The 15,145-nt window shown below is 41.7% G+C and overlaps 1 protein-coding gene across 2 annotated transcripts in view; it reads right to left on the reverse strand.

Annotated features, from left to right (window-relative positions):
* Nucleotides 1–5,211, reverse strand: part of ggnbp2 (gametogenetin binding protein 2) — a 48,924-nt gene extending 43,713 nt beyond the window's left edge. For both annotated transcript variants that reach the window (XM_063031864.1, XM_063031863.1), the window contains exon 1: nt 4,865–5,211. In XM_063031864.1, the coding sequence (XP_062887934.1) occupies nt 4,865–4,957 (93 nt within the window). In that variant the 5' untranslated portion in view covers nt 4,958–5,211. The remainder of the gene's footprint in view (nt 1–4,864) is intronic.
* Between the last annotated feature and the right edge of the window lie 9,934 nt (nt 5,212–15,145).

Raw genomic sequence — 15,145 nt, forward strand, 5'->3', positions numbered from 1 at the left:
AAATGTACAATCTAAAAAGCATAACCAAAGAGCCAAGTAACAAAAGTAGTTCAAATCCTCAATCATCTCCAAGAATTAATATTCACATCAGCATGTAACAGAAACAATTATAAAAAACTGAAAGAATGGTGAAATAGGTTCAACATTTCTAAAGATGAAATGGTGAAAGTAATTAAACAGAACAGCTGAAAGTCTGCCACAATTAGTAGGAAAAAGTGAGGTGGGAGAAGTGGAAAAGGAGCATCCAAGGGCAAGGCAAAAATACATTTTAAATTTCACATGCACAGACGTAGGCACTGGCTACCTAATGCAAACTCAAGTTCAATGTGTACAAAGAAAAAGAGAAAAAAAAATCACAGATTTGGCTCAGAACTGACTGGCCAAATCTCCATAAAATAATACACTTAAGGCTATTTACTATAGCACATTCTTGGGTTAACTGCTCACAAATAGGTGGAAGAATGCAAGCAACATAGGAAGTGATTCCTAGTTTGATTATGTGGTTTTGCTATGAAGCCTGGCTGCCTAACCTGTTCCCAATGGGACTTGACAGTTTGTATTACTTTCTGCATCAAAAAGGTTCCAAGTTATCATTCAGAGAAATCAGTGGTGTTTTAATTTTCTGCCTCAGCGGACCACAGAGAGGCAGGCACCACAATAAACTGGATTGTACTGATGTAGAAAGTGGAAGGGGTAGAATGGATGTAGGCAATGTGGCCTAAATAGGCACTTTCCAAACAGAATATAGGAATTTAGTACAGAAATAGGTTATGCATCCCATTCCATTTTTTCCATCAAGTACCAATCTATGCTAATTTCCAACACATCATGTGTAGATTTTCTAATCTCCCCCTCCCTGTTTCAAATCTCTTACTATCTCTTCTTTCAGTTAGTCCTGACGAAGGGTCTCGGCCCAAAACGTCAACTGTACCTCTTCCTATAGATGCTGCCTGGCCTGCTGCGTTCACCAGCAATTTTTATGTGTGTTGCTTGAAATTCCAGTATCTGCGGGGGGGGGGGGGGGCGCTGTCCTTCTATGCCTGCCAATTCAAGTGCTCATTAAGGTACTTTGTAAATGATGCAGGAATCTGTTCCTCCACCACTCCCTCAGGCAGTACACTCCCAATTCCACCCATTCTCTTTCTCTCATCCATTCTAAAACTCCTACACAGCCACCCCAAATCATGCCTTCCAATTTCAGGTAGGTCTCCTGTGGGGGGAAAGTTATTTGCCAGCCATACTATACACGTCCCTCAATCTTTAACATCTCACTTATACCCCTTTACAGCCTCATCCACTAAGGAAAACAAACCCCAGCTTATCCAGTCTCCCCTCTGAATTAAACACTCCATCCTGGTAAATTCTTCCACATATTCTCTAGTATAATTATGTCCTCCCTACATATAGTAACCAGATCTGTACTCAAGACGCAGTCCAACCAACATTTTATGAAGTTGTATCAAAATCTCCTTAGCCTTGTATTTTATTCTTTGGATAATGAAGGCAATTATCCTGTATGCCTCGGTAACCAAGACACCTGTTCTGCTACCTTCAAGAAGCCTTGGACTTGTACACCAAGGTCTTTAACTTTCAATATGCATGTTGTCCCAAATGGCTCGACTCACAAACACTGAACACCAAATGATTACCATCCTTTAATTAATCAACAAGTGCACAGCATGCAATTATATACCTATTTACATCAATTTGCCCAGGTTTACAAATATGAATGATTTCATGGAATTGTGAATTTAAATGTAAAATTCTTGTCAAAACAAGCCAATATCACCAAAAATGCATGGCATAGCTTTAGCATTCTCAAAAAAATGAATATTTGCAGATTTCTTAAGCAAATTCTTCTGCTTAAAATACAAAAGAAGCTTTTCAAAAACTCACATGCAGCTTCCATTGTGATCTTAACATGTTACAATACCATGGTCAGGTCACGCAAACCAAAATGCCTTTTGATCCCTCAAGTTAGTTCTGCCATTCTTTTACTTCAGCACCACTTGCTTGCATTAACACATGCGCTGTAACTCAGAACCTGGCATCAGAGGGACTCTAATGATGACAAACTAGAAGATATTCCCCGCTATTGGAGGCAATATTAATGTCCCAAAACACTTAATTTTTTTATATATACAAAATATGTTACACAATAGTAACAGTAAATTTTCCAGTGAACCAGGTGAGACTAAAAATAGCACGAGAACCAGATGCCAAGCATTGGGGTATTCTGATTGGCACAGTTCATCATCTTTTGCATGTTGGGAGTTCATCTTGTGCGTGGCTTTTCATTGAATATGTTTCTTTGTATGCACTGGGAATGCCCACAAGAAAATGAATCTCTGGGTAGTATATGGTGACTTACGTAGCTTGATAATTTCAGAGTTTTACTGTATCCCTTAATTTCCTGATCATCCAATAATCTAGTGATATTTACCTAAAATATGCCTAACAGAGCCTTTAGTCCTCAAGGCAGAGAATTCCATCCAAAAACATTTCTAATTAGTTCAGTCCTGAATGGCCAGCCGCTTAATTTAATAATGTGACACCACAATCTCTGACTTCACAACCCAATTTTGTAGTTTTGTAATTTTGTACTTGAAGCCTTGACATATTAATCTTCATTTAACATTCCTAGGATGTTAATCTGATTTTGCATAAATTCTCCCATATACAATTTTAAAGCATTTACCCAAAATCATAATAATGTGCTTCATGGTATTCATTAATGGTTGCTTACAGTTTATTTTCCATGAGTTTAATTACAGGCTATGCTGAGCTGAATATATGACAAAATGAAATGATACAAAGTTTACGTAGAATAACATGACACGAGTAACTTTAGAAACAGGTGTATTAGGATTTGGTGACTTGGAGAAATGGGTTTATTGACAGTCGTCAAGAAAAAAATCCCTTGCATAACCCAGTGACTAACCATATCTTTCCTTAAACAATAGACCAAACAGTATCCAATAGTCTAGATGTCCTTTTAGTGGGGTCCTATATAAACTGGAGAAAGACACTGTTATTCTTGTATTAAATTCTTGCAACATTAACATATTGTTTGCCTTCCAATTCCTTGCTATACCCTCATGTTAACTTTCAGTAATTCTTGTACAAAGACAAGCAGATTACAATGAATGTTAACATCTTATAATCACTCAGCTTTTAAAAAAGCCGAATTTCTATTTTTGGTACCAAAGTGGATGACCTCAGATTTTTTACCACAATGTATCCAAATCAGTTTCAACTCAAGAATGATCCATTCCAACACTTTAATCTTACTAAAGTCCTCAATCCACAAAAGTATACCAACTCCAACAGATGCTGTAATTTTGTTTAACAATTGTGTTACAAGTATACATTTGCCACCTTCCAAACCATGGGAACCATTGGAATTTTGGAATATGACAACCACCTTCTTCAAAACCTTAGGATGCAGTCATTGGATTGCGTAGAATTAGCGGCTTTTAGTTCCATTTTCTGTAACTCTAAAGCTCAAATCAACTTTTTGTTTGCTGATATTAATTTCTTAGAGCTCTTCAATCACTAAATCTGCAAGAAGTGCACTATTTCCAGTTCGTCAGTATGTCGAACACCATCCCTCCAACATGACATAAACAGTTCTGTCTTTTGTTTTGGATTCCCCAATGCCACCCATCCAGCTCTGCAAGGTACCCACACTTGGGTAGTTACAAGCCTTCTCTTTTGATCTATTACTTTCTTTACCTTCTCTTTACTGTCAAAAGAGACTAACTGCAAGGCACTAAAAATGGTTTGATTCATTTGAACTAGCAAATGGAGATCTACAGGGTCTCAGCTTGAAACGTTGATTTATTATTCCCCTTCATAGATGCTGCCTGACTAGCTGAGTTCCTCCAGCATTTTGTGTGCGTTGCTCAGGATTTCCAGCATCTGCAGGATCTCCTCTGTTTATAACTTAACTGAGCATTTTTTTTGGGGGGGGGGGAGAGAGACAGGAGAAAGAGTGCAAAAGCATAAAACAAATGGGAGACATGCCATCAGCAGCAAGCTGGAAAGTGAACCTGTTCAATATGTAAAAGACAGTTTAATTGTAAAGGCCTACAGTCACTCAGTACCTAAAAGCAAGCATGACAAGCCACTTAAGAAAAGGCAAATTAAAGAGGCAGCGTTCTTCAAGTGGTAAAGGTCCAGCAATAATAACTGCACGTTGACATTGAAATCTACGGACATTTTGTGATGATTAGGTAGACTATAAGTAGCCACAAACGGTGGGTAACAATTTTTTAAAAACCCTACATGCAGCCACCCTAGGCTAACATAGGAAACTACACAAACTGGTGACTGGCTTAATTTTACGTCTTCAAAAGATATTTTGACAAGTCAACTCTGGACTACACAATAATATTATGAAGAAATATGTAAAAATATTAAAGATTAAATTTTGCAACTAACGCAAATACTCATAACGTACCCCTATTCTAAAGAAACGACGAAGTATCTTTGGCTCTAAAAATAATTGAGAAATTTTAAAGTAAGGTATATCATATAAACCAACGTTGAACTTCGCAACATAAAGCGCCCAAAACATGGCTTGCCAACCGGCCTAAGCAAACTCAAGTTTTATTGCCACGGACACCATTTCATTCCTGCAAGCCGAGTGAGCAAGGACTTCGGCCTCTCTGCGAAAATTTCACTCCTCCTCATCACCGATAGAGGAGGTATCGAAGAGAGAGGAAAAAAAAACAACTAGTAGGCCCGGCTCAACAACCAGGGCCTACTGCGAAAGCCCGGGGCCCTGCTGGGGCCTCCTCACCCAGGCACGGGTGGTAAACGACGGCCCTCCTTCGCGCGGCGTCGCCCTTATTTCACCCACCGTCAACGTGTCGTCGATGTAGAGCGGGATCTGCCTCTTCTCGAAGGGGAACTCTTCCTCGCCTTCCCTGCAGACGGCCACCAGGCGCGCCATGTCGACAGCCGAAGGGGAGAGGAGGGCCGGGCCGAGTTCGACAGAGAGAGGAGGGACAGGAAAGGGAGCGGAGCCTTGACACCACCAACCGCCGCTACCTGGCGGGCCGACGGCAAGACGGGTACGAGAGGCGGCTGCTGTCTGCGGGCACAGCAGCGACAAGCCGGAGCTAAGAGGGCACGGAGGGGAGGGGAGCTCGGGCCGAGAGGCGAGAGGCCGGGGCGGGATCTGAGCGGACCAGGCGCAGCCTCGCTCTGGCAGCGCCGCTCTCCACCAAAATATTCGAATAAAAATGGAGCGCGTCAGAGCCGCAGCACCGCCGGCGCCGCCGTCCGCCCCGGCAAAGAGTCCCAGACAACCGGCTCCAGCCTCCACGTTCCCAGCGCGACCCGCGGCTCCCCTTCCCCGCCCTCATCTCGCCGCTTGGCCCAGCCGGATTTCTGAAAGGAAAGTTGGATTTCAGCCGCCGTTTCAGTCTTTTTCCTAGCAGGTACGGGATACGTGGCGACAGATTAAACAGCGACCTTTCGCCTCCCTCCACCCCCGCCCCATCTGGAGACGTTGGTGAAAGTAGTCCCGCGGCCGACGACGCGTGACCGCGGAGGGCAGTGCGGGAGCGCGCGCCCGGCGCGGTATTCGGGCGCTCATTCAAATTGTGCCAAGCAAGGGAGCGGTGTCAGGGGTAGCGTCTTGGGTGTTTTTTTATTTATTGTAGACTTTGTTGATCTGTGACTAATCGAATAGAATCAGCGAACTGGCCGGAGATAATAATGCATAACTGGGAATTTTTTCCAGTAAATTGCAGCTGGTGAATTATTTTTGAAAATAGGAAATTTCTACAACACAATCCCCTTGCAGGCAGTATTGTGGTAATGGTAATAAGCTTGACAAGTATATTGTATGGTCACTTACTCCTTTTTTTCTCTATAGATGCTGCATTGCCTGCAGAGTATTCAAAGAAACCCAGTTTATTGTCATATGCACAAGGAGACTTAGGTATCACAAGTACACGACATTAGATGCGAATTGCTCACATCGAAAACATAAATTATACGAGGAAGAATCAGATTTATTATCACTGATTTATATGACATGAGATTTGTGGTTTTACAGCAACAGGTATAATTGGAACAAAACAAAGTCTGTGATAGGCCATGGTGGTGTTGTACTGAGATAGTGATTAAAGTTCTGCAAGTTTGGTCAGGAACTGAATGGTTGAAGGGAGGCAAATGTTCTTGAACCTGGTGATCTTGGACTTCAGGTGTCTGTACCTCCTGCCCGGTTGGTACCTGCAAGATGATGGCATAGCCAGGAGAGACAGCACTTAATGTAGATACTACTGATGTGCAAGGATGTATTGAACTGAGTCCACTACAGTTTAGAATTACAATTCTGCATATTCAGCATCGCCATACCAGACCACATTGCAACCATGTACATGCAGAAAAGTATGACATTTACTTTTCAGTACAAGGGAAACCTTCAATATTTTAAATGAAGTAATTTTTCTGTAAAATCGTGTACAAGAAAAGAATGAGCAGTATGCTCTGCTCCCCAGTCTCAGTTAGAATTACACTTTGCAGCCACAGCCATTGAATGGAATGAATTGATGTTTTTCCCCAGAGGAGTTTAAAATAGAAACAAAGAGGTAAAGTACTGAAAGGAGAGACTTTACACAAAAAGAGGATCCAGGGTTTTGGACTGGAAAGAATTTGATATTATGTGTTAAATGAATTGTGCATGGCTTAGTTTTCAGTAACAAGGGCACGAGGAAATATAATGGTAATGTCAAACAAGATGGAAAGCCACTTGTGTGTGGTTGATACTAGAATAGCCAGATTCCCTGACTTTGCTATGGAGGGAGCACAAAAAAAGATAAAATATATTAAAAAGTCAACAATTTTATTTCTTTCTACCTTCTGAACAAGTTTATATTTATTGTACTAATATAATACTAAACTTTGGGGTAGCCCTGTATTTGAAGTGGGCATGTGGTGATATTACACCTCCAGACTGTCAACTGTTGCAGGATTTCCAAGTATGCACATCTGCAAGTTGTTTTTTTCAGGAATTCAGTTTATAATTCTGAAGAGTGCTCCCGCTGATATTGAACACAACATAGACTTGCTAAAGACCTACTAAAACCAATTTTTTTAAAAATCCATTGGCGATTAATTTTAAAAAGTTGCCATGTTTCAAGTTTTATTGAAGTTTTGTAGTTTAAGAGCATTTTACATAGGAACCAATCAGCCCACCTCATCTGCTGTGCCATTCAATCATGGCTGATTTATTATTCCCCTTGACCCCATTCTCCTGGCTTCTCCCTGTAACCTTTGACACCCTGACTGATCAAGCACCTGTCAATTTCTGCTTTTAAGATTACTCAGTGACTTAGTCTCCACAGCTGTCCATGATAATGATTCACCACCCTTTGGCTAAAGAAATTCCTCCTCATCGCCCTATTCTGAGACTGTGCCGTATGGTCCTAAACTTATCCCCTATAGGAAGCATTCTCCCCACATCCAGTCAATATTCAATAGTTTCAATGAAATCTCCCCTCATTCTTCTAAACTCCAGTGAGTACAGGCCCAGAGCCATCAAACACTCCTCAAAGGTTAACACTTTCATTCCCGGAATCATTCTCACGAACCTCCTCTGGACCCTCTCTTATGCCAGCACTTCTTTTCTTAGATAAGGAGCTCAAAACTGCTCACAGTACTCCAAGTACCATCTGACAAATGCCTTATAAAGCCTCAGCATTACATTCTGGCTTTAATATTTTAGTCCTTTCAAATGAACGCTAACATTGCATTTGCCTTCCTTACCGCCAACTTAACCTGCAAGTTAATCTTTAGGGAATCCTGCACAAGGACTCTCAAGATTCCCTACACTATATTCCATCTGCCACTTCTAGGCCCATTCTGCCACTCTGTCTAAGCCCTTCTGCAGAGTCCCTGCTTCCTCAACACTAACTGCCCCTCCACTGACAGTATCTTTGTGTTATTTGCATTCTTGGCCACGAGGTCATCAATTCCATCATCCAAATCATTGACATAGGGCATGAAAAGAAGTGTTCCCAATACCTCCACTGTAGAACACCACTTGTCACTGGCAGCCAACCAGAATAGATCCCCTTTATACCCACATTTTGCCTCCTGCCAGTCAGCTAATCATCTATCCATAGTAGTATCTTTCCTGTAATACAATGGCTCTTATCTTGTTAAGCAGCCTCATGTGTGGCACATTGACAAAGTCCTTCTGAAAGTCCAAATAAACAAAATCCACTGACTCTCCTTTGTCTACCCTGCCTGTTATTTTCTCAATGTCCTAAATTTTTGTATGTCTTTAAAATATTAAAGCTGCAACTGTTCTGGTGGTGAGAGGGGGTTTGTCAGTTAATACGCTGATTCTTTTCAGATTTTATGGACATCATCTTGATTACACCACAAGACATTATATTTACAACTACACTTCAATAGTGAAACTCATAATGAAAAATGCTCTCAATAGTTTGTTCAAATTGATTCAGAGAGATGCTGAGAATGAGTATGTAATTTATTAAGTAAATTTAGAGGCATATCTTATTGGCTTTTGCTCTTGTTGACCTCAAAGTCTAGCAAATGATAATTAAAAGATTGCAGTGTCAAAACTGCAAAAATCAGCAGTGTCAGAGTCAGAGAATCTAGAATATTTCCATTACTGTTTTGTTGAACATAATACATAAAGGTGGGAGTACGTTTTATAGCCATAAAGTTTACTCTGCCATTCAATCAGATCATGGCTGAAAATGTCTCTTGGATCTACTTGTCCATCCAACCATCATCTCTCTCAATCCATTTTGTGGTCTAACTTACCAACCTTAGCCTCAATGATTCTCAATACACTTGATTACTTCTTCTTTCATATTAATATCAGTTGAAAATTTAGTTAGAAGTAAAAACAAATGTACACCATCCAAGTCAACTATACAAACAGTGAACATCCGAGGGCCCATCTAATCTATGCGGAGCTATTAATCTGCCTAGACCCATCAACCTGCACCTGGAGCATAGCCCTCCATACCCCTCACATCCATGTACCTATCCAAATTTCTCTTAAATTTTGAAATCAAACCTGCATTCATCACTCACACGGGGAGCTCATTCCACACTCTGCCCATCCTGAGTGAAGAAGTTGTCCCTTGTGTCCTTTTTCAACATTTCACCTTTCACCCTTAACCCAGGACCTCTAGTTCTAGTCACACCCAACCTCAGTGGAAGAAGCTGCCTTCCATTTATCCTATCTATACCCCTCATCATTTTGTATACCTTTATCAAATCTCCCCTCAATCGTCTACACTGCAAGGAATAAAGTCCTAACCTATTCAATCTCTCCCTATAACTCAGCTCCTCCAGTCCCAGCAATGTCCTTGTAAATTTTCTCTGCACTTTTTCAATCTTATTTTCATCTTTCCTGGAGGTAGGTGACCAAAACTAGACAAATATTCCAAGCAACACACATCAAAGTTGCTGGTGAACATAGCAGGCCAGGCAGCATCTCTAGGAAGAGGTACAGTCGACGTTTTGGGCCGAGACCCTTCGTCAGGACCAACTGAAGGAAGAGCTAGTAAGAGATTTGAAAGTGAGAGGGGGAGGGGGAGATCCAAAATGATAGGAGAAGACAGGAGGGGGAGGGATGGAGCCAGAGCTGGACAGGTGATTGGCAAAAGGGATATGAGAGGACTATCATTTTGGATCTCCCCCTCCCCCTCTCACTTTCAAATCTCTTACTAGCTCTTCCTTCAGTTAGTCCTGACGAAGGGTCTCGGCCCGAAACATCGACTGTACCTCTTCCTAGAGATGCTGCCTGGCAGCACCTTTGATGTGTGTTGCTTGAATTTCCAGCATCTGCAGAATTCCTCATGTTTACAAATATTCCAAATTAGGCCTCACGAATGTCGTATATAACTTAAACATAACAGCTTATCTCCTGTACTCAGAAGATTGATTTATGAAGGCCGATGTGCCAAAAGGTTTCTTTACGACCCTATTTACCTCTGATGCCACTTTCAACGAATTATGGATTCCCAGATCTCTCCGTTCTACTGCACTTCTCAGTACCCTATTGCTCACCGTAGAAGACCTGCCCTAGTCGGTCCTCCCAAAGTGCAACACCTCACACTTGCCTGCATTAAGTTCCATCTGCCATTTTCAGTCCGTTCCAGCTGGTCCAGATCCTGCTGCAAGCTTTGATAGTCATCTTTGCTGTGCACTACATCCTCAAACTTCATGTTTTATGATGTAAGAACATCCTCTAGTGCTGCATTTCAAATGCTTTTGGAAAATCCTGATATACTTTACCTTCCGGTCCCTCTTTTCTGTCCAGCTAGTTATACATGGCAGTTATACATTTTTACATCATAAGACCATAAGACCATAAGACAAAGGAGCAGAAGTCGGCCATTCAGCCCATTGAGTCTGCTCCGCCATTTTATTATGAGCTGATCCATGCTCCCATTTAGTCCCACTCCCCCGTCTTCTCACCATAACCTTTGATGCCCTGGCTACTCAGATACCTATCAATCTCTGCCTTAAATACACCCAATGACTTGGCCTCCACTGCCGCCCGTGGCAACAAATTCCATAGATTTACCACCCTCTGGCTAAAAAAGTTTCTTCGCATCTCTGTTCTGAATGGGCGCCCTTCAATCCTTAAGTCATGCCCTCACGTACTAGACTCCCCCATCATGGGAAACAACTTTGCCACATCCACTCTGTCCATGCCTTTCAACATTAAACCATTTTGACTGTCTAATGTTTTCCCAAATGTCCTAAGAACATGTTTTTAATGTTTATTTGACTGTACAGAAATACTGATCTGACATGCTGATCCATTAAATCCAGTGTTTTGTGCAAATTTGTGATTGAAAACCACAAGGGTCCTCAAGGAAGAGGATTTAAAAGAATGCCTCTTGGATTTCCATTTTGCAATCTATAAGCCTCAGTAATTTTGCATTTTTAAATATGCCATCAATCTGTGTGTATTTTTATTGCTTCTTTTTGCTAATAAAAACTATCTTCGATGCTACTTCTGAACTTCCGCATTGGAGGTTGGTCAAGAAGGTTCAGTCATTTGACATTCAGGATGAGGTAGCAAATTGGATTAGATATTGGCTCTGTGGGAGAAGTCAAAGTGGTAGTAGATGGTTGTCTCGATGACTGGAGGCCTGGGATTAGTGGAGTGTCCCAGGGATCGATGTTGGGTCCATTGTTGTTTGTCATCTGTCGCTACGATCTGGATGATAATGCAGTTAACTGGATCAGCAGATTTGCAGATGGCATCAAGATTGGAGGTGTCATGGACAACAAGCAAGGCTATCGTGGCTTGCGACAGGATCTGGATCAGCTGGAAAAATGAGCTGGAAAATGGCGGGTGGAATGTAATGCGATAAGTGCAAGGTTTTGCACTTCAGTAGGACCAACCAGGGTAGGTCTTACACAGTGAACGGCAGGACATGAGGAGTGCTGTAGAGCAAAGGGATCTGGGAATACAGCTCCATAATTTACTGTAAGTAGCTTTACAGGTAGAAAGGATCGTAAAGAAAGCTTTTGGCACATTGGCCTTCATAAATCAAAGGACCGAGCACAAGAGATGGGATGTTATACTGAAGTCATACAAGACATTGGTGAGGCCTGATTTGGAGTATTTGTCTTGTTTTGGTCACCTACCTCCAGGAAAGATGTAAATAATGTTGAAAGAGTCATCATCATCAGGTGCCATGCCCAGTTTGAGCTTTGACTGCCATGGCCCACATACTCCTGTTTCGGGTCAAGTGGATCAATTCATTGGTATTCATTTCCAGTTCTCTGGCTGCTGTCTCCATCAATTGTCTTTGTCTTGTTGAAAGAGTGCAGAGAAAATTTACAAGGATGTCGCTGGGACTGAAGGAGCTGAGTTATGAGGAGACATTGATTAGTATAGGACTTTATTCCTTGCAACATAGAACATTGAGGGAGATTTGATAGTGGTATACAAAATTATGAGGGGTATAGATGGGGTAAATGCAAGCAGGCTTTTTCCACTTAAGTTGGATGGGACTACAGCTAGAAGTCATGGGTTAAGGGTGAAAGGTGAAAAGTTTAAGGGGAACATGGGGGTAACTTCTTCACTCAGAGGGTCATGAGTGCTTGGAATGAGCTGTTAATGCAAGTGATGCATATGAGCTTGATTTTAACATTTAAGAGATGTTTGGATAGATACATGGATAGAGTATGGAGGGCTATGGTCCCAGTGCAGGTTAATGGGATTAGGTAGTTTAAATGGTTTGGCATGGACAATATGGGCCAAAGGGCATGTTTCTGATCTGTACTTTTCTATGACTCCGTGAATCAATTACATTTTGCAAAGCTAACTGATGGAGAATTGGAAAAAAATATTTTAAATTGCCTGCATTTCTCTGGATCTCGGCAATCTACTACAATATTGTCACATGATTTATTGTGATTTAACTTTATGCCGTTTTCATTTTCCAGTGCCGTATTTTTGGTTCGTCTGAAATATGATGGGCTAGAACTTGGTGCTTCTGGTGAACGATTTGTGCTCACTGGTTTCCCCCTATTTCATAAGCACTTAAAAATTTGCATATCTTCTGGTGATTGTTGTCTCAATTCGAAATGTCAAAGCCTTGCAGGCCATGAAACAACACAATGCTTTCATCTGGGTAAGTCAAGACAAATGCTCATCCAGAAAACAGCTGAATAAATTTTGAAAATCAGATGAGGCACACCCCAGATTTAGCCAATTGCAACGAACTCTGTAAACTTCCAAATGTGTCTCACATTCATCAACACTTATAACCTAATAAAGTAATTATGTCATATAGAAAACTTTAAACTAAAAATAGGTAACTAATTAAAAATATGTAAAATAACTTACATTTACTTGTATCCATCACTACAGTATATTTTCGTCGAAGCAAGCAGACCTACTGATCCTGCACCAGGTTTAAGGTATTATACTCCGCATGATGTTTGTATTGCCTATGCATTATAGCGTCCAAAGGCATTTACCACTCACTGAATATTGTTCAGTGTTTTTAAGAGTGGAAGCTTCCGGAACCAACTTGATACAGGTTCAGCAGTCAGTTTCCATTTTAGGCACCGAGTAGCTGCGGTAATTTCAGTTTTCACTGCGGATTGCATAAGAAAAACTACTTTATAGAGTACAATCAGTAAAAATTCCAGCAGTGACACAAGACAGATTGCAACTATTGGGTTTACACATGAATACCAAACCTGGTGGCACGTAAAATCCAATAGTTACTGTACATAGCCAAATCAAAAGCCGTGAATAGACCAGAACGTTTGCAGTCTGCTGCAGGCTAGAGCTCTGGCATTTGAGTCTGGTGACCCAGGTACGTACAAGACAACCAGGTATGACTTGGAGGGCTCTTTCAAGAGCTAAGGAACAATTCTGAGTGAGGTTGGAAGTGACATCGGATGCAGGTCTACTTTGACAGGGTTTGCAGGCCATGACTTCCTACAAAGTGAAACCCAACGTTGTGAGTGGCAGCAATGCTTCACTCCCAGATGAGCTCACTGCTTTGAAAGGGAGAATAAAACTACAGCTATGAGGATCCCTGCAGCATCCGAGGACCCTGTAATCTCTGTCTCGGAGGCCAAAGTCAGGCTGTCTTTCAAATGGGTAAACCCTTGTAAGGTGACAGGCCCTGATTGAGTACCTGGTAAGGCTCTGAAAACCTGTGGCAGCCAACTGGCGAGGGTGTTCAACGACATTTTCAGTCTCTCATTGCTATGGTCAGAAGTTCCCACCTGCTTCAAAAGGGCTACAATTATACCAGTGCCCAAGAAAAGCAGGGTGAGCTGCCTTAGCGACTGTTGTCCAGTAGTGCACACGTCTACGGTGATGAAGTGCTTTGAGAGGTTGTTTGTGACTAGAATCAACTCCTGCCTCAGCAAGCACCTGGACCCACTGCACTTTGCCTATCACCACAATAGGTCTACGGCAATAGGTCTCCATGCAGCCTTGGATCACCTGGACAACACAAATATCATTGTCAGGACTACAGCTGATGATGTTCATCGACTTCAGCTCCGTGTTTGACTCTGTCATTCCTACAATTCTGATCAAAAAGCTCCAGAACCTGGGCCCCTGTAACTGGACACTCGATTTCCTCACAGGAAGACAACAGTCAGTGCAGATAAGAAATAACAGCTCCACCTCCCTGACAATTGACACAGGCAAACCTCAGGGGTACGTGCTTAGCCCAATGCTCTACTCTCTCTACAACTGTGACTGTGGCAAGGCACAGTTCAAACGCTATCTATAAATTTGCTGATGATACAATCATTGTTAGCAGAATATCAGATGGTGATGAGAGGGCGTACAGGAGCGAGATATATCAGCTGCTTGAGTGGTGTCACAGGAACAACTTTGCCCTCAACATCAGCAAGACCAAAGAACTGATTGCAAACTTCAGGAAGGATAAGACAAGGGTACAGACATATGTGCTCATAGAAATAAAGAGGGTGAGCAATTTCAAGTGCCCAGGTGTCAATATCTCTAACCTGGACTCAACATATCAATATAGCTATAAAGAAGGCAAGACAGCAGCTACATTTCATTAGGAGTTTGAGGAAATTTGTTATGTCACCAAAACCATTTGCAAATTTCTACAGATGTACTGTGGAGACCATTCTTACTGACTGATTTACTGTCTGGTATGGGGGTGGGGGTGTGACTGCACAGGATAGTTGTAAAATTAGCCAGCTCCAACATGGGCACTAACCTCCATAGTAGCTGGGTCATTTTCAGGAAGGTGGCGCCCATTATTAAGGACCTCTACCACCCAGGACATGCCCTCTTCTCATTGCTACCATCAGGAAGGAGGTACAGAAGCTTGAAGGCACACACTCAACAGTTCAGGAACAGCTTCTTCCCCTCTGCCATCTCATTTCTGAATGGACATTGAACCCATGAACACTACCTCACTACTCATTTTATTTCCCATTTTTTCATTTTATATAAAACTTTAATTCAGTTTCCTTTATTCTCTATTATCATGTCTAGCATTGGAATGCTGCTGCAAAGTTAAAAAAATTTCACGACATATGCCAGTGATATTAAACATGATTCTGATAGTTTCAAAGGGATACACTATAAGTGAATGTTACAAGATGTTCAGTTTCA

This window comes from Mobula hypostoma, chromosome 23 (genome assembly GCF_963921235.1).
Source record: "Mobula hypostoma chromosome 23, sMobHyp1.1, whole genome shotgun sequence".
Lineage (NCBI taxonomy): Eukaryota > Metazoa > Chordata > Chondrichthyes > Myliobatiformes > Myliobatidae > Mobula > Mobula hypostoma.